This window comes from Lutjanus erythropterus, chromosome 16 (assembly GCF_056507025.1).
Source record: "Lutjanus erythropterus isolate fLutEry1 chromosome 16, fLutEry1.hap2, whole genome shotgun sequence".
Classification (NCBI taxonomy): Eukaryota; Metazoa; Chordata; class Actinopteri; order Lutjaniformes; family Lutjanidae; genus Lutjanus; species Lutjanus erythropterus.
The window spans coordinates 5,450,067-5,474,347 of record NC_139332.1 but is presented as its reverse complement, the minus strand read 5'-3'; the positions used below and the strand labels follow the sequence as shown (position 1 = coordinate 5,474,347).

At 39.9% G+C, this 24,281-nt stretch overlaps 1 protein-coding gene across 1 annotated transcript in view; it reads left to right on the top strand.

Annotated features, from left to right (window-relative positions):
- The first annotated feature begins 437 nt into the window (after nt 1-437).
- LOC146312663 (ubiquitin-conjugating enzyme E2 E2-like) overlaps nt 438-24,281 on the top strand; it is a 101,153-nt gene continuing 77,309 nt past the window's right edge. Inside the window, exons 1-3 of the mRNA XM_084738723.1 lie at nt 438-587; nt 7,691-7,888; nt 17,194-17,244. Coding sequence (XP_084594849.1) covers nt 7,698-7,888; nt 17,194-17,244 — 242 coding nt within the window. The 5' untranslated portion in view covers nt 438-587; nt 7,691-7,697. The remainder of the gene's footprint in view (nt 588-7,690; nt 7,889-17,193; nt 17,245-24,281) is intronic.

Here is a 24,281-nt window from a genome sequence, read left to right as displayed (position 1 = left end):
CACAAAGAAACACAAAACTGCACAAAGATGCATAACAACTATGAAGAGATGTAAAGCCACTACGAAAAGATGCAACACTGTGGAAGAGATGATGGGGCCTGTTATATATTTTTGCCCAGGGGCCCATTGTCTTAATCTGTCCTTAGTGTTGGTTGCCAATATATCAGTAACCATGATTTGAACTTTTGTGGTCAATTATTATTTGGTGAACTGACTCTCTGTACAACAAATACAAAAATTGTTATTTCCTTTTTACTATTTACTCGATTTTCATATGCTATGTCTCCCCCATAATGAATGAACAGGAATCAAGAAGAAACGAACAAAAATTGCCCACAAAGAAAAAAGATAAATAAAAGGGAGAACGCGCTCAATTATGCTTTTATTTTGGCAGCTGACGCCGGAAGCGGTGCGTGTAATTACAGTTAGGCGTTGACGGTCTCGGTTTGGCACATTCTCCAGCAGCAGTCAGTCAAAGCAACGGTCGGAAAGCAGTGGACAGCCAGACAGCGTTACGGAATACGGACTATACAGAGGACATCCTAACACATTTCTCCTGCCGCCGTGCGTCCAGCCTGCTCATACAGGTGAGTCGGCCATATTCTTCTCTAAACATTCAACTCCACGAATTGAATAAGGGTTTATTACGTTATCTTCTGGAGGGAGGGGGCGGTGGTGGTGGTGGTTGGAGAGGGGGGCATCCATTCTGTCTTTTGTGCTGGAGCAGATTTGGCAGTGGTCAGCGCCAGCTCGGGTAAGCTAGATATCTAGCTAAAGTGTGTTATTGAGCTCCATCCCATTCTGTTCACATCAAGATGTCTCACACCGAGGCTGTCTTGCTGTTAACCCCTCGCAGATAGCCTGTGAGCCGGGGCACCGGGGCGGCGAGTGCCCGGTACTTGCCTTTTCTGTGTGGTGCTGAATGAAGAGAACGTCTCGCCGAACTCCGTTCAAAATATCAACAATTTTAAATTACTCCTCTTTGACCGCATGTGTATACTTTACAAGGATGCCATTTAAAGACCCTTTAAAGCCGTTAACAGCTACTCTTTCATTCGGTGTACACCCATTGCACCAAACTACACTTCTAAGACCAATAAAATTGAAACTCTCCACGTTGTCCCACAACCTTTACCACTGGAATACATGAGCTTCACGAGCCGTACGAACCAAATGAGTTCAAATGTTGCTTTTAAGAGCTAGTGTTGTTTATCATAACAAACTCAAAGTCAGAAAAGGTTTAGCGTTACAGTTTTTTAACTGTAAACACAACTGAAAAAATATCCGCCTGTTGTGGAATATACCATAAACACAAGTAGTGTTGTTTTCACAGATTATGCAGTCAGTTCACAGGCTCCTAAAATACTTACATTTCTTTTGCATACAAGGTTGACAACGCCAAAACAACGGATCTTATTTGCACACATCATGTCAGGAATGAAAACCTAATGTTTAAAAAACAATTTAATATTGTTTAAAGCCTCTATATGCAACAACAGCTGCTCAAAACCCATACAGCTGTTAAGCATTTATGAATGAACAGAACAACATTGCAATATTGAGAAGTAGCTGATTTATGGAAGTTGTTGTTTGTGTATTTCTACACATTTGGAACCAAAGGTCATGTATGTTGGATTACATTAAGCCTTTTACTGCAGCAGTTCTGTCACTTGCTGTTTTTTTCCAGCCTGGCATCACCAGACTAATACCTGCCAGAGCAAATGAAAACATGAGCTCGGCAGATTTGTCTGCAGGCTGATTTTTTTCTCTATTGTAAATTTTATTGCAGTAAGTAAAGATGACTGATTGACCTTTTAGTGTGTACGAAAAATGCACACATTCAGTACTCAACCATAATATAGACATATGGTTTATAGTAAAAAGAAACTGAATGTTGTTTATTCTATGCAGGTTGGACTGTGTAAAGCAGTTTTTCTGATGGCATCAACTGTTAGTATCTTGAAAATCGTTCTGCTATGAATAAATGTCCGTCTTTGATAGAAAATGTGCTTGTGTATTGAATTTATATCGAGCCGGATTCATCATATTTGTCATATTTTGACAGAGTGAGCATATGTAGAGAACTTTCTTTTGCATTTTGAAATGTAGAGTTGATATTTAATGAGCAAAACTTGGTTTTAGCAGAAAATTAAAGGGATAGTTTGGATTATCTGAAGTGGGGTTGTATGAGGTACTTATAGTGAGTGCATTACCTACAGTAGATGCTGGTCGATTCGCCCTCAGTTTGGAGAAGCAGTGCGGAAGCTAAGAAATGTACTGCTGTGGACAGGGTCAGCAACAAAATGTATTTTAGCCACATAAAAAAGGTTCACCTAAATAAATAAATAAATAAATATCAGTTTAAGTGTACACTATTTAGAGCATTTTTTGCACTTCACTTTACCACCAGAGTCTTTTTTGATGGGAAACTACTGTTATAGAAGACTAATAAAGCATGCTGTCCAAACTAACCAAACTCAATAGGAATATATATTTTTTTTTAACACGCAGAACACGGGAGTCACTGATCTACTGCTGCCTTGATTTGTTAGTAAGTTTGTATTATTCTGTGACTGCAGTGAATCCAAAGTAAACTTTTAAAATACCAGAGTCACACAATAACACAAACAAACTAAAATGTCAAGGCAGCAGTACATCAGCAGCTCCTGGTTTCTGAGGTAAAATGACTGATTTTCTTCCATGGAGTTTGGTTGGTCTGGAGAGAGTGATATGTTACATGTGTATTGTCTGTTTCCTGTCAGAAAAGGCTGTCTGATGGCGAAGTAAAGCAGTAAAAATACTCTTAATTTAGTGCACACTTAAAATGACAATATATATTTTTTTAAGTGTCTGAGATACCTTTTTTTGCTGAGTCTGTCCACTGCAGTTCATTGCTTAGCTTCCATGCTTGTGCCCTTCTCTGCTTCTTCTACCTGTAACGTAAAATACAAATTTACAACTTGCTTGTGAAATTTGACATGTTACACACACACACACACACACACACACACACACACACACACACACACACACACACACACACACACACACTCTCACACCAGGGAAGGACATGTATTGAGACTGTGGCTTCTCTCTGGGGTGTGATTTTCTGTAGGTCTGCTCAATAACAAACAATTTGGAAAGCCTCACCTCGGCAGATAGTTATGGTCGAGGTGTTTTGACAGTTTTACACCTGAAGGGGGAAAAAAAAAAAACGTTTGTCCAATCTCTTGTGGCAAGAGAAGCACATAGATTTACTGCTCTGTCTGCAACTTTTACTCTGTTTGTCCTCACCTGACAACTGGGAACATGTTGTTTCCCACACGTGATAATAACAGCTTACCCTGAGAGGATTCCATTCAGCAGAGCATGTAACATGTTATAACCTTTGAAATGATGCCTCTGTGTCACCCTAACCCGTATAATCCCGCAATTATCTCCCATATCAGCTCACCACCAAATGCAGTTAATTGCATCAGATAGCCTGTGTGCAGTGGCTGTTTGTCAAATGTCAGAAGCCGAGTCAGCTTGCCAAAGCTGCTGTCATGTTTATTGAACAATCTGTCCTTACTTCTGTCCAATTTGATATTCATTTCAGCTCAACAGCGTGCGGCTGAAAAAAAAAAATGCCCTCGCACTCGTTCGTCTGTGTCATACATTTTTCATAGCAGAGCAGGGAATGTAAATAGAGGCATTCACCTTGAGCTTCACACACTCAGACGCACATACACACATACACAGCCGCGCAATGATGGAGGAATTGGATTTAGTGAACATGACCTTGTAGGTGTCTTTTATTATTGAGACTGGAGGCTTGTGACCAGCAGACGTTCAACTCGGCTGGATCTGAGGATGAGTGGTGACAGATCTGAGGTCTGTTTAACTTGTCATTCCTGTGTAGGGAGATGCAGAACAACCCTTGTAGAAGAGGAATGGCTTCAGTAAGGTTGCAGTTAACTGTTAATGATCCCTTTATCCATTTATTTAAGCTAACAGTTCTTGACTAATTGATTAAAAGAGAAATTTGTAATATATGTACTGTAATAAATCATAAAATGACCATGATGTCATGAGAGATCTAGGAAACATGTTAAGTTTAAATACCCGTTTCTTTCAATGCTGCAGCCGTGGCCCTTTCAAATTTCTATTCTAGGCTGGAATAACTGTTTTTGTTTACCTGTTTCATAGAGCTCAAATTAATGCAGAATGTTTGCCAAATGTGTAAGTGTTTGTTTGTTTATGAGTTGAACAAAATCAGTAATAATCTTTTGGAAGTCGTAGATGTTTATAATGGTTAAATTGAGCAAAATGTTAATGGAGTCTTGCAGGCAGTTGCTGAACTCTAGGGCTGGGTATTTTTAAAAATTAGAATACCAGTACCATTAGACTGATACCAATACCAATAGAGTACTTCAAGTACCAAACGGATTGAATGAAGGTAGTGTTTGACTGTAGAAGTTTTAATACTACTTGGTACTGGGTTGTTTCAGTCGGTATCTTAAACATACCGAGTACCGATACCCAACCTTACTGAACTCCAGCCCCACACTCCAGAGTGTGTATTTTCAGAGCAGTGGGCTTTTGTTTTCAGGATAATGGGCTTAACTCTACATCCACAGACAACTGACAGTTATAAACAGCTGATCAACTTACACCGTTGTTGCTTGTCAGTGTCAGAATATAATGTTGCACTCATCTTGCGCTCCTGCTAAGTGTCTGTGCAGCCTGCAGGCAAACTGCCCGAGCTGCAGGTCTGTGATTATGTCTGTCGATTCACTTTACCATCATAGTAGACAGAAAAATACTCATTTTTGTGAAGCTGGAAACCGATGAAAATTTGACATTTTCGCCTTAAAAGTTATTTAAAGGGACAGTTCACCCTAAAAGCAAAAATACATATTTTCCCCTGGGCCTATCCACCTATATATTTTTTGGTGCAAATTGCAGAGTTTCTGAGATTTCAGCCAAAAATCATGACCCAGTTACTCAAAATTGTCTATAGACCTTGTTGTGAGCAGTTTCATGCAGGAACTGCTTCCTTTCTAATAGAAAGGAAGTAATTCTAGCAGATTGTAAAGCAGATTCTACATGAAACTGCTCACAACACAGCCTGTAGATTATACTGGAAAGAGACACTGATTTTGAATTTCTCAAACGCATTTTGGTGCTTTTAGCGCCAAAATGCGTTTGTCTAGGATTATAGAGAAGGCAGATACGTCTATGGCCAATATCTCTAAAACTCTGCAGCTCACACCAGAACTATCTAGATGGATAAACAGCACTACAGGCTAGTTTAAAAATATGTACATTTGATTCTAGGGTAAATTTCAGCATTGTTGCCAATTAATTCTCTGTTGGCTGCATGTGCCTGCGATCCTCTGGTTTTCACAAGTCACACTTGCTTTTTAATAAGAGTAGAGTTATAATCAAGGTAATGTTGGCCTTTGTTAAAAATAGTGCTATTTTTGAATAAGAGTAAGTGAAAGAACTCCCGCAGACGAGGCCAACATGACCTTCATCGGGTTAATGAACAAGCATCACCAGTCTCATACACAGACTCTAAGTGAATCATCCAACCAAAGGACAACTTATAATTCAGGTAATTAGTTGAAAGGACACATGTTTTCTTTGAAAAATAATTATATTTTTTGAAGATAATAATTTTATTTAACCTTTAATATTGAACACGTACATGAACACAATCACTCTCCTGAAAGCAAAAAAAGAAAAACTGTAAAAATAACAATGTGCATTATTTCCACTTCATTCGAAAGTGTCTTTCCAAGTGTTCAGTGTAAGGGCTCTATAGACGAGTGAGTTTCTTGTCCTTCTCTTTAACAATGTAAGTCAGTCACAGTTCCTTTGTTCTCATTCTTGTACAATGTATGTCTGTGTTCTTCCAGAACAATGCATTTATCCTCGCGGCCTGCAGAGTCTTTACCCGTTACATGGCTTAAACATTCAACAACCTACTTCCAGAACCGCAGAAGCCTGAGGCAATGTCTTAATGTAACTCTATTCATTTAACACAGCATTTGATGCTTCCCATCCTGTCACATGTGAGAATTTGCTGCTTTTCACTATGTTCTCATGTTTGATAGACTAAACAATGAATCCACAGATCAAAAATAAAAGCAGCGGTTTAATTCCTAATAAAGATAAGCTTTAGTTGCAGCTATAAATTCAATGAATGCTTTTTATCCATTTATAAAAAAACTTAACACTCTCTAAAGAATCATAACGTTATTAGTAGATATGTGCATGATAATCAGGCATGCAAGTCTGATTGAATGCTTGATGAATTCCTGACTAACATCCACACAGTAACTGAATCTACCATAACCCTGAATATGAGACTAAGCTTAAAATTAATGTTGAAATAATTAAATTAAAAAATAAATTCTTTGAGAACAAGTCTGTTCTTCTAATTCATGTGTTTTGGGGTATTTTCTGGGTCTATTTGAGAGCAGACAGTAGAGGGGTGACAAGAAATTACACTAAATAAAGGTCCCTCCTTACATGAACGCAGAAATATTGTGTTTCATAGGTGGTGCCTCAATCCCACCAGCATTTTATTAAGCAAAATTATCCAAAATTCACTGGTTCCAGTCCCCCAAATGTAAGGATTTGTTACTTTTCTTATTGCAAACTGAACATCTTTGGGTTTTGGACTGTTGGTCAAGACCAAACAAGGCTTTTGAAGGCATTTTTTTTACATTTCAGTCACAAAACCATCATAAATTAAGCATGAAAAGTTCATTCTCGTCCTTGGACTTAGTTTTGCAAAACAATCCAAACCATTAGAGCTGCAACGATTAATAAAAATGAATTGATTATTACATTTTTCTGTAATTCTTTTAATAATCAATTAATTGGTTTGAGTAATTTTTTAAGAAAAAAGTCTAAATTTTCTGATTCCAGCTTCATAAATATGAATATTTTCTGGTTCCTTTCCTCCTTTATGACAGTAAACTGAGTATCTATGGGTTAGGGATAAGAGAAGACATTTAGGATGTCATCTTGGGCTTTGGGAAACACTGATGAACATTTTTCACCCTCCTCTGACTTTTTATAGACCCAACAACTAGTCAGTTAATCAAGAAAATAATCAACAGATTAATCGACCATGAAAATAATCATTAGTTGCAGCCCTAAACTCAAGGTCTGCTTATTAGTTTTTTTCTGGGCCTTTCAACCATCCTCATCTGCAGAGTTTGCTCAGTTTTCTACGAGCTGTTATTTTATCATTTCATCAGGGCTGACCTGAGCATTTCTATCATTGGTTTTCAATGTCCAAATCAGTATTCCAATGATGTTTGTGTTTTTTATTTGAAGAGAGGAAGAAGATGTTGCATCATCTGCACTGAAAAAGAGGTGGATGAATGGCAAACAGCAAGACATGGAGTTCTTCTGTACTGTCTTCTGTTCTTCTGGCATTTAATTAGTCTCAAAATCCATGCACATGAACACCAGGTACATGCGCGTGAACTTAAAGTGATTCATCAGTTCAATTGGAGGAATGTTAAACCAATTAACCTGTAATGAAATTCAAATCAGCATCACTGGTATCAGTGGTTGATTAGACCAACAGATGAAAGATACACCAGTAAAGATACATAACACCTTTTAGATGGGTGTGTCTTTGTGTACTCAGAGTGTATGCATTAACACCATATGCGTGTCCTCGCAGTGTCAGCATGTCCAGTGAGGTGCAGCCGAGGCCGGACGACAGCCCCAACACCAGTGGGGGAAGCTCGGACGCCGAGCAGAGGGAGGCGGCCCCGCCGGAGCAGCCAGGCCCCGAACAGCGGGACCAGGCCCAGCCCAAGAAGAAGGAGGCCAAAATCTCCAGCAAGACCGCCGCCAAGCTCTCTACCAGCGCCAAGAGGTAGAATCTGCTGCATTGAGTCTCTTTTACTTTGTGTCCTCTGCTGGGTGTGTTCCCACGCTGAGCCGGTAGCTAGACTGTTCAGCTGCTCAAGCGCACTTCTACCACTTACTAATCTTGTTGATGTGTGTTTTCATTGCTGGTGCTCTGTGCTGGTTTTTCTAGAGATCATCTGTCAGTCAAAGCAGTTTAATGCAGGTTAATGCTGTCATTTTCACTGGACGAGGCTCGGTGATTAAACTATTTGCTGATTAATTCTTAGTTGATCAACAGAAAATTAACAGCTCATTTCTGATAAATTGTGTAAGACCTTACTCAGGCCAAGAAAGCAAACGTTTTCTGTGAGTATGAGAAATTTGAGGGCAGACTTGAAACCCTGTCATTGTTTTGCAGGTTTTGCAAGTCTCAAGTCTTTGCACTCAAGTCCCAAGTCCTTAACTTTGAGTTTCAAGTCCTAAACAAGTCATAAATGTAATGCCATTTTAACAAGAGAGACTCAACCTAAATTTGTGACTCGAGTCTCACTACACACCTCTGTGTGAGAGTGTGCTGCTGTCCTCTGTGTCAGTGTAAAGTGAATATTTTTCTGTTTCAGACTGTTAGTCTGTAAAAACAAGACCTTGGGGTCTGTGAAATTATAATGGGGATGTTTCCTTATTACATTTAATCAATTATTTGAAAAAAATAATGGAGAGATGAATCAATAATGAAAATAGTCATTAGTAACTGTGCTAATGAGGTTTGATTTTTCTGTTGCTGACATTATTTTCTTCGTCCACTCAGCCATTGACTTGTTTTTAATTCTCCTCTCCCAAAACAAGCTGGTGGACATAAAGGCATCACTTCCTCTGCATTCAAGGCAACTTCCTGAGAAAGTCCCATCAGACACCTACACCACAAAATCATGACAAAGAACTATTCTTTCTTTGTTTATTGAACATCTTGTAGTTAACACTACATCGGCACTGTGTCCCCTTTGAGCCAAGACAACATGGAAAGTAAAGGTTTAATTGTTATAATTATGCTAAATGAGCTTCATTATGTGTTGATAGCTGTTTGGAACACAGTTGTGTTCACACATGTCACTGTTGGGTTTTCACCACCAACTTATACTCACCTGATTACATATTAAAGGCTGCTGCTGCTGCTGATGATGATGTCCACCGTTGGGATATAAGACAGAACTGAGCCAGAAAGCAGCTGCAAACCAATGCCAGAAGTTCTCGTTTTAAATGCACCCCTGGTGTTCTCTTTTTGTCCAGTTCCCTGATGCAACACAGCACTGATTCAGTTTATAACCAGTTCATGGCAGGTTGGCATTGGGTATCATGGGGTGATGGCACGGAACAACAGCAGTTGTTATCTGATTGGTGAATAAGCCTGCCAAGCAGCACAGCCAGTCCGGATGGTGTGTTGATGCTGATACCAGAGCTGCTGAGAGAGACGTTGTTGTTCTCTACACTCTGCCACTTATTGACAGCCGCGGTGCCAATAGTCATGTTTCTATCAACATATTGTTATGTGGATTTTGAAGAAATGCATTAGAAAATTTGGATGGAAAAGGCACAATTTGAAAAAATGTCTATTTCACAGAAAGGTTGATATACTCGCTTGAAGCAGTGCCTTTTTCAAAAAAGAGTTAGGAAGGAACCGTTTCCAAATAATTTGCCACTTAACATTTAACTGACATGACTGATTAGTTGACTCCACTATGAGAATAGAAGTAGCTGTTTCCACTGTTAGTGTTGATTGTTCCATTAAAGAGTACAACTTGCCCAATTGAGAAGAATACCTGAATATCTCTCTCCATTTTTCTCTCGTACATGGCCAAGAAAATTGATTTTGTTGATTATTCTTCTTTTTCTTCATTTTCTTCTACCTCCTTCTCCTTCCTTCTTTTTCTTGTTCTACAACTGCTTTTTTTTGCGTCTGGTTCTAATTCTTCAACTCTGTTTATTAATGTAGCCTAAACTTTTGATGAAACTATGCTGTGTGTAGCCTAGTTTATTTGCTCCAAAGTTTATGGAAATTCACGTTTCATTTTTTGTTCCTATGCAGCATTTCAAAAGTTTGCATCAGATTCACTTGGCAGTTGTATGGAAACATGGCTAATGAGGGATAAGAAGTGCAAGAAGCAATGTTGCCAAAATGAAAGAACATAAGTAGGGCTGCACAATTGATGACATTATTAGCAAAATTGCAGTGTGGCTAAGTGAAATATCCAAGTCGCAGAACCAGGACCAAATCACATTTTTAAAGAAGGAAAACTGTGTGAGAAAACAACATTATAATGAAATATTGTAGTGCTGCATAGATGCTCCAACCTAAAAATCTTGTTCCTCAGATGAAAGAAAACATGTTTGTTTGGCACAGACCTCAACAAATATAACATGATCATGATTTTGACAGTTTTTAGTTTTTCAGTAGAAATGAAAATTGTAATGCCAAATGATCGTTCTCTCTAATCCAATTGAAATTTGAGTGAAAATAATCACAGCATGGCTTTTTTTTTTGACCATATTGTGTAGCTGTAGACATAATTCACCTTGTCTTAATGTGAAATCATAGCTGGAGTGTATAATAATCAAGGACAAAGAGAGAGTAGGCCATGCCCAAGCCAAAAACTATTACAGATACTGGATCAAAAGAGCAATTTGAAGGCAAACAAATCAGACAAAAGATCTGCACTGATTGCACTGAAATAAGATCTTTGTTAGATCAAAATGTTGCTCGAATAAAATTGCTGTGAGCTGTCAGTACAGTGTATTGTAATCAAACCTGAAAGAGCGGGTGGAACAACTTGAGTCCCACTAAAGGAGGAAGGTCACCTGTACTTAAAGTGTCCACTATAAACACCATGAAGTGTGTTTTCAGACAGTCTCTCTTGGAAGACATACATAGCGTTTAGTGCGAAAAGAGACAGATAGTTGTGTAAAGAATGAAAAAAAAAGAGCTAGGGAGAGGAATTGAAACCCTGGCTCCTTTCTTCACACAGCTGGACAGTCGTGACATGAAGTGGGTGTGAATGACCGGTAGCCGGTTTTGGAAAGTTACAGAAACAGTTGGACACCCTTAAACCGATGTTCGAAAGGTGTAGGAGGAGGATGTTTTCAGATGCTGTTCGGCCGTCCGACATGCACTGTGGCTGAATCATACTGACACCTCAAGGGTCATAGTGTGTGGGAGAAAGTGCCTTCCTCTTACTGCCATCTCAGGAAAAAATATTACGTGTACAGGATTGTTTCAGTGGCACAAAACTAAATCTAAACCCCACATTGGCCAGCGTATAGCCTGTAGTCTAGTAACTGTTGTCTTTCTGGGTCATAACTCCCTGGGATCTATAGGACTGCTTTAATGAAAGCCTCTGTAAATATTCTGTCCTGGGGAAGAAATCCCGCAGCACAGAGGAAGTGATACTCTGTACGCCTCTGACTTCAGCCACGGCAGACTGTTAGAAATAAATACAGCCATGACTTCTTATCAGCAGAGATGGCTACAACATAAAAAATAAGGACCTCGAGGGTTACCACTTTATAGGAAGGCTGACAGGCACAGAGTTATTTAGTTGCGTTTCAGTGCTACTTCCTGTAATAAATCACCGCCTGCTCTGCACACGAGCCACAGCCAGTGTTTTCCATCATAAAAACTCTGCTCAGATGATATTGACTGATTTGCATTTGTCGAGGCATGCAGAATGTAATAGTTTAGGGCTCACAGTGTCTCATGGGATTATCAAATGCAACGAGCTGTGGAACATTTAGAGAAAGCAAGTGTTTGGTTAAAGACGAGCACGAGGAACTCGCAGTGTAACCAGTGCTTTTCCCCGCGGATTTTTTCCCGGCCTTGTTCATTGCACCACTCTCCCTAACAGGTCCCCAGCTTCAGCCGTCAAAATGTGCCACCTCAGGAAATACTGCAGATAAAATTACACAGCATGCACTCGAGCTGAGAATCATTCCATAACCGTGGAGATTGTATTACAGGCTCCTTTGCAAATATATGTCTTTTTTTCCCCCTCCTTCCCCAAGCGAGTCATGTGCAGTCATTTCCCCACTGAGGAGAGTTTAAAGGAAAATTCCCCCTTGGATACTCTCACTGTGTTATGTATCATCAACCAATGATGTACACTCCAGCCCAGGAGTTCTTTTATGATGAATTGTTGTAATGGATGTCTTTGTACCTACATTCCCTTTGTTGGCCTTGTATTTAATTCTTCAGTCAGGTCTACAGATTTGTTTTACATTTCTCAGAGTACTGACAGGAAGAAGAAGCAGCAGTTTGTACTACTTTCATTTTTTTTATTTTGCACACAATACAAGATATATCATACCTGTTAACCCTCAGGTTTTTCCTGAAATTATCCCATTTTTCACCCCTTTCTCCTGCTGTCCTCCTGTGTAAATATTTTCTTGTAAATCTCATATATTTTTAACATTTGTAAAGAAAAATGGCATAGCCCACTGGACCTATTTGATGTGTTTGCTACATTCACCTCCTTAAAACAGTTAGCTATATCCAGATCATTAGCTGTAACAGCTAGTGATGAGAAGTCATTCAATCAAATGACTCCCACCAATAGAAGAACAAAATCAAGACAAAGAAAATGATGATGACAACAAAGAAGGCAGCGAAGGAGATGATGATGACGAAGAAGAACACGGAAGAAGACGGAATAGAAGAAGAATACAATGACAATAAACAGTGAAGAAGAAAAAAAAGGACAATGATGACAGAAGAAGATGAAGAGGAATACAGAGACAAAGAAGACACCAGGGATGAAGACAATGAAGAAGACAAAACAATGGCAAAGGAGACAGTGAAGAAGATGATGAAAAAAAAGACACTGACGAAGAATACAACAAAGAAGTGGACAATGAAGATGGTGTAGAAGAAGGTGAAGATGATGATGAAGAATACGATGAAGAAGAAGATGAAGAACACTATGACGGTGGAGAACAATACGACGAAGAAGACAAAGAAGATGATGGTGAAGAAGAGGAAGACAACCAATAAGAAGGCAGTGAAAAAGAAGATGGCAACAATGAAGAAGACAGCATCGACAAAGGAAGGCGATGAAGAAAAAGACACCGACAAAGATGATAAAGAAAAACACACTGCTGAAGAAGATGGCAGTGAAGGTGTTGATGATGATGAATAAGACAGTGATGAAGAAGAAGGTGGCTAAAAAGACAACGAAGAAGGCAACAAAGGGAAGAAGAAGATGAAGAAGGTGAAGACGATGACCATGAAGAAAAGAAGAAGACCACAATGCCAAAGAAGATGGCTATGCAGAAGAAGACAATAAAGAAAAAAAGACAACAAAGGAAAAGAAGAGGACACAAGGATGGATGAAGGTGATAGGGATGGAGAATTTGACAAAATGGCCAAAAGTTTTTGCAAGTTCAATTTCATCAGATGGTGGGAGGTTTTCCTGTACTTAATGAAAAGAAACACCAAAGTCCTGCTTTGTGTAAAATTTGCCACACAGTTTTAAGTGTATCACATGAAGTGAAAAGCGATATGAGGCAGCATGACAGATCTGTCAACCATGAGCACATTCAAGTCACTTAAACTTCATGTAGGCACTAGTTAACCCAGTCCTTTTAGGACTGATATTTTACAGCAAGCTGCCTTGTGGTGATTTTAGGATTCAGTGATTTAGTGTGCCCTCGTTTAAATGTAAGTTGTCAAGGTGGTGAAACGGTGCAGGGTGTGGAGCTAGAAATCCCAGTGGTTGACAGGTATGAGATATACAGATAGTTCCATCATCACATCTGGCAAGAACAATAAACACTGTCCAAGATCACTGAAACACAGGATCACTGATCTTATTTTTCATTGCTGTTAAATCACCCATGAACAGTTTGCATTGCCTGGCTTTCAGTTTTACACTGAAGTACATGAACATTGATTGCAAAGGAATAGCTTTCCCTAATAACTCTTGACAGATGTGTAGACAGAAGGACAGCCCCAAACCACATGTTTGCAATGGCGAGACAGTTTGGACTGGACAGTAACTTTAGTAGTCTATCTCAAAATGGGGAACCAGTCTATTCTAGAGAGATTTTTGACCCAAATTATTTTGTGATTTGGAAAAAGTTTGTACTTCCTACATAGCCTAACTATTTTTACATTACAAACTAGCCTTGATAACTATACTTGACAGAAATAAGGTGCTGCTTTCCTCAAAGATAGATGGTAATGAAACCTGTCATCATCCATAATCCAGTAATCACTCTTCCATTCTGCAGATGCATGCCGTAGATTTTCTCTCCAGTGTACAATAAAATAGCATTTTAACACTAAGACCACCTCTCAAGCATCAGAGGAGATGTAGTGCAATGTAAGTGAGCCTCACGTTGCTTTGCAGTGTGGCTGTTGCACATCCATTCACTGCCACGTCAATGCTGAGACAATATATCATGTCAGCATCGACTGCTTGTCTTTCTTCCCCCTCTCTCTTGAAATAGCAAATAATTTTTATGTCCCAGCTAACAAACAGCTGAGTGAACAGACGCCACAATCAATGACAGCAATCAGTTATTTAGCTTTTTTGATTTTATGGCATCTCTGAACATTTTAGAGCTATAGCATATAAAAACAAGATGCAAGTCCTTCACCATGGCTGCTGGCTAATGTCAAGTATGTGCAGTACATTGAGAAAGGCCTTCAGTCATGTTGATGATCCTGCAGAGCTGTTAAACTTGTTAAAAATACAGTCATCAAGAGCCACAATCCCCTGCTCCATGAGATAAATTCTACTTTGATAAATCCCCCTCAAATATTCATGTTTTTAACACATTCGGAGTGGCATGCAGACAACAGAGGAGCCGCTAAAGACATTGCTAAAACAGAGCCAAGACATCTAAATCTAAATGATGTAATTCGTCTAATTATAATGCAAGAAATCATGGAGTTTGATGATTCAAATCTAAGCTAGCAAGTAATTCCTGCTGGGTTTAATTAGCTCCTCCACACAGCACTTTCACATCCAGACTGTGGAGGTCGGACAGAAGCAATATGTTAATGTTATTTTTTCCAAAGCCTGTGTCATAACTAATTTGAGACTAGTGCTTTGAGACTGAATAAATTCCACATTCACACAGACTACCTTCATCTGTCGGAGAGGGCGACTGCTGCCTGTGATTAAGCCAAACATCTCTGCCTCCACTGTCAGTGTAAATGTGTTTAGTTGAACTCCGCCACCACAGTAATGTCGGCAGCGCTGAAGAGTACAACACATAAATCAGCTGCCGGATTCGTCTATACTAAGTATTTCTGGAATATAATGGAATGTGGAATATTCCAAAGGGAAATTCAGGGAATAGAAGAAGCAGATGTCTCACATAATCATTGCTTTTTGTTGTTTTTTTTTTTTCAGTTAAACTGCAATAGAACATTATGGAATATTCAACCATCTAGAAACAGCATATTAACAAACCAGGAGAAAAATAAATATTTTAGGTCCTGGAGGCACTTTTACTTACAGTTTAGGGATAATTGTGGAAGAAGCATGGATACATCAAGACAATGGTGAAAAGGGTTAGAAATGTATCTCAGTTGCTTCATAATGAGCATCAAAAGTCCAGCCTGGAAGAGTTTGTGTTTTCACTTGCTCTGGCAGAATTCCACCAGGCTTGCATTTGGTCGGGCCAGTCACATTATTTAATATGGGGCGAGTTAATCCAGTCAGCAGGTCCATCCAGCGTAACACCTCTGGGTGGGTTCACACCAGCTTTGTTTAGTCCAGTTGAACCAAAACCTGTAGCACTTACCCCCTTGGTGCAGTTTGTTTTGGCTGGTGTGAACGCCAGACTCGAACTCTGCGTGCGAATCAAACACTCATTTTCTGGTCTTCCTCCAAGTGGTGCAGGGCCCAACAAGAAGGCTCGCCCAGGGCAGCGAAAATGCCATGTTGGGTTAGTAAACCTGGCAACTCACTCGCCTGACTGGAAGTACAGTTAAGAAAAGAAATTAAGTATTAACCTATTCTGATAATCAATCATCCTTAAAGTATTTTTTCAAGGTAAATGCCTGTCTTTTTTTGTTTATTACCAAATTAAACTGAATATGTTTGGGTTTTAGACTGACAACACAAGACATTTGAAGACAACACCTTGGAAAAACTGTTATGAACATTTGTCATGATGTTGCAGCCCCAGTGTTAAACATGACATTTAACTTTAGTCTTGTTGTTATTTAATAATCGCTAAGAAAACAATTTGAGCAGGGGCAAGTAACAACTGACTTTGGGCTAGTAGATTTCTGACCCACTTGCTTGACTGGGCAAATGAAAAAAAACATGAACACTGAATGCTGGGGTGGTCTCGGACCGCTGTCATGTGAACACTGGAGCGGTTCATTTCTGGTGTGAACATCATTCGAACCAATCCCTTTCCCTACGATCCTCTAAAGTATGCTGACATGCCTTTTGAGTGGAAACGGGACCAGTTTGAAAATGTAAAAATGTCATCCTTGCATTGGTGCTTTCAGAAACATATTTTAGTGTGCTGTTTAGCTGTAATATGAGAAAGTCCGAGCAATGTGGCCACCATTTTTGCTTGAAAACGGACCAAGCACTGCACTGCGAAAGATGTTTTGTCACTTTTATTTTGTGGGTCAATCCAATTGTGTCCAGAGGCATTTTGGCCTGCGCGCATTGATGAAAGCCCCTTGAAAGTTGAAAACGAACTGAGATTCCAGGCAACCAAACGTGTCTGAATGAAACAGAGGTGGCACTGTCTGTGCGGAGGGAATGACAGCATTCATTGTTGGCTGAGTGATTGTAAAGTAACACCTGGATACAGGGTCCTTGTAGGCAAATCACTGGCATAGTTATGTAATGAATACTTAACCAGGGAGAAATTTGACCTCTCCACAGTCTATTCATTAAACCCTTTTTCATGTGCCCGCTGTGGAAATGCTCCCAGCAGCCTTCTAAAAGGGTGAGGGGCTTAGACAGGAGGATAAGACCACAATCAGTAGCAAAAATTAATTAACCCAGATACATCAGATATGATTCCTTTATCCGACATGCCCTTTTGACATCAATATCAATTCATGCTCATGCGTGTTTTTTTTAAAGGCAAATATTCAGCAGTGCATCTCTGTGTTGATCTTGCGTGACAGGACTTATTCCTGCATCCAGTCACAGCGCTCAGGAGCTCATTAGAAAATCAATGAGGTATTCAGTGTGCACACTTACAGATTGATTTCACAGGCAGGATTTATGTAACTGTCTGTGTTTTCTGTTCGTTCGCATGTTTGAGAGCGTGATTATAACACAGTTCTTCCTCTCGTTTCAGAATCCAAAAAGAGCTAGCAGAGATAACCTTGGACCCGCCGCCAAATTGCAGGTAGGAGCCTGTTGATTGTGTGTTTTTAAAAGGCCTGTTTGCTCTGACACCTGAGGCACTTTTGTGTGTGTGTATGTGAGTGTGTCTGAGCTGTGTGAATGGATTGTGCCGGCTCAGTGAGTCACATGAATAGCATAGGTAAGCTATTGTGGCGTGTTTGCACCACTATTTGCTCAGGCTGAAGCTCACTGAATGGATCTTGTAAGCAGTCTGAGTCATGAATCAAACAGAATAATAATAGTAGAATAGATAAATATCTGTGCGATTGACCCGATTGGCCGTGTTTACCATTAGGATCACTGTAGCAACAGAGCCGTGCTCGCTCACACTCCCTAAGGGTGGGAAAGGCACTCTGCTGTGGCTCGACTGGTTTGCATGGTTTATTTTCCTCCGAGAGTCAGAGCGTGGTGAAAGACGGAGGAGCCGCACGCTCCTGCCAATCATGATCTGAGTAAGAGCTTTCATTGTGCGCAGCGTTTTTTCGACGAGTCAGCGTTTGTTATTCTTCTCCAAGTGGCGACTTTTGGGAGCAGCGTCAGCAGGCAAGGGGAAGGTGGAGGTGTGACCGTGCAGCTTCTAACTCTGTGCAGCTCAGGCAGCAAGTCACTGACGTCCAGGCATTTCCTGTAGGGCTGAGAAAGCAGGGAAACTCACTGATGCATGCAGGCTGAGAAATGTTGGCCACAGCTGGGTTTGGTCACTCCAAATATTTTTTACCCGGCGCAAAAACTAGGGATGCACCAATCCAGTGTTTTCTCTCCCAGTACCAAATTCAGGGCTCTTTTTTTTGCCAGATTAGAATCTATAAACCTCACTGTGTGAAATGTATTTGGATCACTCTTATGTGAGTGAACATGAGCCTGTAACTTCAATTAGCTTCTGAATTATAAGTGGAGACATTCATATACCATCGTACATTTTAGGATTGTGCAAATTTTAAAAAAAAGTGAGTGCTCAGAAGTTCACACAGGTGTAATGAAGGAAACACAAAAGTTCAAAAAAGAAAAAGATCAGCTGCTCTGTCCAGTGCAGTGAAAGTTAAAAAGCCTTTGTACAGATGGTTATTTCATAGTGAAATTCAGAACACATAGGTAATGCTTGCACATGTTAAAACAGAGCTGGGTCACCACCCACACGTAGCAGCACAAACAGCCTTCTTCACCCTGAATAAAGGCTTTTTCACGTTTAGCCAGAGTGCCTTGGATTTTGAACATTTCCATAAATTTTACTCTGATTGTTCTAGACAGTTTATAAGATTGTCAACCTCAGTTGTAAGGCTGTCAAAAGGCACTTTTTCAATGCCACAAATGATAAAAAAAAAATCAGTTAATTATAGTATCGAAAGTACCAAAGCTATAAAAAAAATCTAAGTGCTCTTTTAAGACCTTGGTTCACTTCGGTCTTAGTTGTCCTGCCTGAAATTTTGCTTGCAGCAGCAAAACCAGACAGTGTTCAATGACTTTTTCTATACCAGCACTATATGCAGGGTGTTAATTGCTGCTGCTGCTGCATCAAAAGAGGTATTGTTTTTTTTAATATACTACTATTGTATTGAAGTTTAAAATTCTGTCATTGTGACTTTATTTGTGCCACATCCTCCTGACCAAAGGGCAAATTCCCCATCATGTTCAACTTGTCTAATTTATGTAACATGCACATCTTTTGCTGTAAGGTTACTGATGTTGCACAAAGACCTTACAAAGTGCCCTGACGTGCCGTGATGAACAATGATCTGAATATATGATGCACTCATTGTCCTCTGTGTGTCCACAGAACAGCTGAGGCTACAGCTAAGGCCACATTTCAATTCATTGCACACGTCTGCAGCTCTTCATTGCTTCATCTGTGCATTTTCTTTGTTTCACTCACAAACCAAAACCTATTGGCTAAACTAACATTACATAGTTCCTCTGCAGGGCTTTAATCAGGGATAATCCACCACTCCAGCAGTTTCTCCCCGAATGTTATGACATCTAAACTCAAACTGAGTGTCTATCTGGTATATTGATATGTACAGTAATATTATGTACCAGGATTGTGCAACTAAAAATTGAGTCAGTGGTCCAGAATGAATGCAACTTAGTGGGAATGCTTGTTTTTAAAATGATTCTTAGGAACAAACCACAGTTAATGTGGATCAGTCACATCTGGCCATCACCCTATCTGCTTAATTAGGGCATGATTAATCTCTCTAAACAGACATCTGCATGTGAATTTAGAATCTGTAGGCAAGGGACAACATTTTGGTATCGGAAGTGTTCTGCTTTCTGTTTGCAGGCTAAGAAGTATTGACCAATCATGTTTCAATGAGCTTTGTTGCCTGCAGGTAAATAGTAGAGCGTAAGGATGTTAATGATTAGTCTTTCGTTGATTAATCACCGTTAAGAATTTAACCAATTAAAAATGTATTAACCCATAATGTTTGTGCCATTTCTCCCGAGCTCACAGGTTTTCTCACAATTTAGTTTGATCTGTGTTGTTAGTCAATAAATGGCAGAAATTGCACACCATCTGAAATATTTTTGTTTGGTGGCACCATTTGTTGAACGAGGACGGGCAGACAAGAACAGCTGTCTTATCAAGTATTAATGATTAATTGATTAATTGGTCATTAATGTATTCAACCATCAGTTAAGAAAAATGCACAAAAGAGGTGGAAGGCATTGAATGAATTGAAATTCAGTCTTGGAAACAATTGGCTATCAGCTGACGACAATTTAGAGTTTCATTAGCTTTTTAAAAATGTATCTAAATTGATATGTACAATAATTATCTATTTATTTAAATCAGCTGAGCTCAACTCCATTGTCACATCTCAAGTTGCTCAATCAGAGTGTAAACACTTACTTGCATGCAGAAGAGGAAGTCTTGGCTGGCTAGCCATTATTCAGATGTCCGCTGGCTATATCATGAGCTCCAAGATATTGACCATTGCCTCCGGAGGCTTTGTCTTAATCAGACCATAGCCAATAGGTTCTGAGATTCAGTGGCAAAACCAATCTGGTGCATCAAATTAGTGCTTCTATACACTTACTTACTCCTGTTGCTGAAAGGTCAGGGTTAATGAGATGTAACTTCAGTCTTTATTTTCTGAGGTGATCTCCTTGATTCCATTTTGGCAGAGTTGGGTACACATCTCTGTAGTCTTAAGGGTACTGACTGAATTATGTCAGTGCTGCTAAGTACCAATTCATGGTAAATCAATCTGTGTCAGATTTTGCTACCTGATCCCCAAGACTAAACTGACCCAATAGCAACTGGACATGAGCCTGAACCAACCCTACAGGACAATTTACATCAACAGTGTTTTTTTTTTCTCTCTGACACTCTAGCAGGTTGCTGGCCTCCCAGTGCCACGGCCACCTCTGGCCTCATGTTAGCCTTTATGCAAATGATTCCAGAACACCACTGCAATTGGATTAGTCCTGTTGCCACAAGGTGTCGGAATTAGTATCATGGAAGATCATCTCTCACTTTAAGCAGCACTGTTTTTCTGAACAATAATTCCAGCTGGACAGTGTGAAATGGATGCGAGGATTGATTGCAACAATTCAAAGCTTCATCCTTGGGAAGACTGTGAGAATAAACCTCTCAAGAGAGCAGCTGCACCCATTGTTGGCATAGATTACAAACTCTGAAGATGTTTTTCTCCTCTGTTGTAATTTTTTTGACAAATGTTACATGGCTCACTGTGTTAACTCATCAAAAGGATGGAACATTTTTGAAAGGTGTTAAAAAGCCATTTCCCCTCAGAAAAGTTGCTATCTACAGGCAGCTACATCTCACCTGTCACAACAGAACAGTTCCTTAACCACACTTCTTGTGGTGTAAATGCACAGCCAGTGTCTTTTAGGCAGCGAAGAATGTCAGAAAATAACCTGTTAATATGAAGGAACTATCTGTCACAGTCGGAAAAGATCTCCCTGGCATGTCGTAGTTTGTTTGTCGGCTCCCCAATCTCAAAGACAAGGCTAATCTGGCTGAAGCAAGCCATTATGCTTCCTGACAAAGGGCCAAACAGCAGAGGGGGAAAAAGAAATTTCATGGGCAGACGTTTGTATAGCAAATGACATTTTCGTGCAAAGGGAGGCTTCCTTGAAGAATGTCCGCGGTGAAAGGAGCCCTCGTGACGAATGGATCGAGCTCGGCTGCAGTCAGGAGTCCTCAGCCATAAGTGAAAAATTAGGCTCAGGCTGCTCGGGCGTATTTCAGCGTCAAGGCAGGAGATACGAGCCAGCGGAGGCGCGGCGCTACTTGAAATGTAGATTTCTGTATTCATATGCCCCTTGGGGTATTTGCCTCACTCTAACAGCTCCCGATTCCCCCACAAGGCTGTCACATCCCTGGTGTTTGATTCAGCCTACACGTTTTTTTTTTTTTGCCACAACAATCCCGATTCAGCCTGCTCTTTTGTGCGATAAGCGAAGCACAATCGCACATTGTGAACATTAAAACCCTTCTGCCAAGATAAATTCCCTTAAACCGTACTGTACCTCGGCGCACACAGTGTCTGTTTGAACAAAAGGCTCCACGTCTCCCTGGCCCCTTTCTTCACCTACTAATTGATCTGACAGTGTTAAATAGGCTGCGTTCACTGAAAGACATCAGATGTGAAGGGTTATGAACGGACGCTGTGATGCAGCTCATTACCCCACAGGCTTCAGCTCTTTCTTTTTTTTCCCCCCGCCAGAATAAAAGCACAGCTCATGATCACAGCCGCTCCTACAAACATCCTCTCTGGCTCATTTTCTGCATTCCCTTCCTCAATAGGAGGAATGGTACTGTAATCCCTCTTGGGAATGAAAAAAAAAACACCTTTAACTTTTATAAGACAGCACGCCTTGTTTTAGACATCATTTGGCTGGATTTTAAAAGGACTTAGTGGATTTTTTCAGAGCCATGTGAGGAAATATTTTTCATCATTCTTTTTAATCATCTTTGTCACCCTGCCAGAGAGTAATTAATTGAATGTGACAAGCGCTCTGGAAGGGTATGTAAATAGCCCCCACACCAGACACATTATATTAGCCCGGTGCTTGGTCGGCCTTCCTGGCTCTGTGTGTGTATGTGTGTGTTTTCCATAATTACCATATCCTTTCATGATAGTCCTGGCAGCGTTTTGATAAGAATCCCCCATCGGCTGAGGGGCAACAATGTGTGGATTCCAAGGGGGAATTGGCCACGCTCTCTCGCTCTCCCTCACTATCATTCATGCTCTCTCTCTCTCACTCTCTCTTTCCTTCTTAATCCCTGTAAGACTTTGTGTGTTCCAGAGGAATAACTTCCCAGTGAATATCAGTGAAGATCTCTCAGCGAAATGAAAGCAATAAGGCAGGAGAAAGTGTCGCAGCAGAATGGCTTGAATGAATGAGAGAAATGTAAATCCATCCATGACTATCAGGTTGTAGATATGATTGACTCAAACACAACGCGGCTTTCATTGTCTGCCGCAAAGCGCTGGTTCAGTTTCTCAAAGGGAGATGATGGCAGACGCTGAGCTCAGCTTTACTGTACTGATCTCCATCCAGCTGTCACAACAGGCAAATAAACCATCATGTGAAGTGTTTGTCCTGTCAGGTTGATGCAAATGAACCTTCTTTGTTCACTTCTTAAAATTACATTTAAGTGATTAGCACTGAGCGAGAGTATTGTTCTTAATGATCATCACACTATTATCCAAAGTTAAAATAAAAACAATGAAATAGATGGAGCATTATTACACCATGGGGTGAGACCAATGTGTGAGCAGGTTCTGCGCTGACAGTTCAACAAAACCAGTCTGAAGTGCACTAGAATGATATGTTAAAATTTCCCAACCAGCCATCATCAGTCCAACAACCAGCGATTGCTGATGTATTCACACAGGTGTGTGTATGTGTGTGCTGGAGTTTCAGTTTGGAGATCCGTGTGAGTCATAGCGAGATACGCTACATACGTTTGATATATCCAATAAATAAACTGACAAAATGTCAAGAAAAGAAATATTCTCACACATATTTTCATTATTAAACACAAAAATACAACCGCACACCTTAGGGCTGGGTTAACTAAATCGATTAATCAGTCTGAATCAATTTTCCTTTGCCTGGTCTAGTATCGGTTCATGAAATCCAAAAATGTCATAGTATAAGATCTTGTGGCATGAGATTTCACTAATTTTAGTATGTTGGTCAGTAAATATTAATATTTTTTAATTATGCACCAGGTTAGAAGCTTTCTTGTACAATTTACAGCATTATTTCTCTTAAAATATCTTTCATATCCATAAGAAAAAAGTAATAATCAAATTAATATTGAATTGAATCTTGACTTACTTAACTGGCTGTTTTTCTGTCACTCATTCTTTGGTTCAGTGGGTGTGTACCGTACAGCCAAGTGATAGATTCTCACTTTTTAGAAGTCGCAACTGTCAAGTAGGTAGTATTTTCTTGTTTGAAAATGGACTTAATCTGACTAATTCTTCAATCAACTAATTTATAAAATTACACAACAAAGACTAAATAGATACATTTTTACGTAATAAACCTTTGGGTGGGACAGTGTTGTAGACAGTCATCTATTAACTGAATTGCTTAAGACGCAGGCTGAGTCAGAATCAAGGTGGCTTACCACCTCTGGTGAACTGTTTCCTGAGGAAAACCTTGCAGTGCATGCACGGTGCAATTAGGGCTACCAGTAAAGTTTTGCCGCAGCTCCCCCTCATAGGGGAATCCACCACTGTGTGCAAGAAATGTAGCACCAACCAGTGACATCAGTGATATACCTGCAACATGAAGAAGCAACAGTGTCAGTCAGCACAAATGTAAAGTGATGCAAGAAAAGAGATAAGTTCAGCTTAACATGTTTGCATCCATTGCATGAATTTTAAAAAGCTAGGTTACATACTATGTGTTGATTAATTTGCACTATCCTAAATAAACTAAACTAAATAACACTAGTGAGCAGTGATGAACAGTAAACTCTATGGTGGCCAAAAACAGGGTTTGTCCTGTTGTATTGAATCCTTTCTGCTGAGGATTATTATCAGAAGCATATAA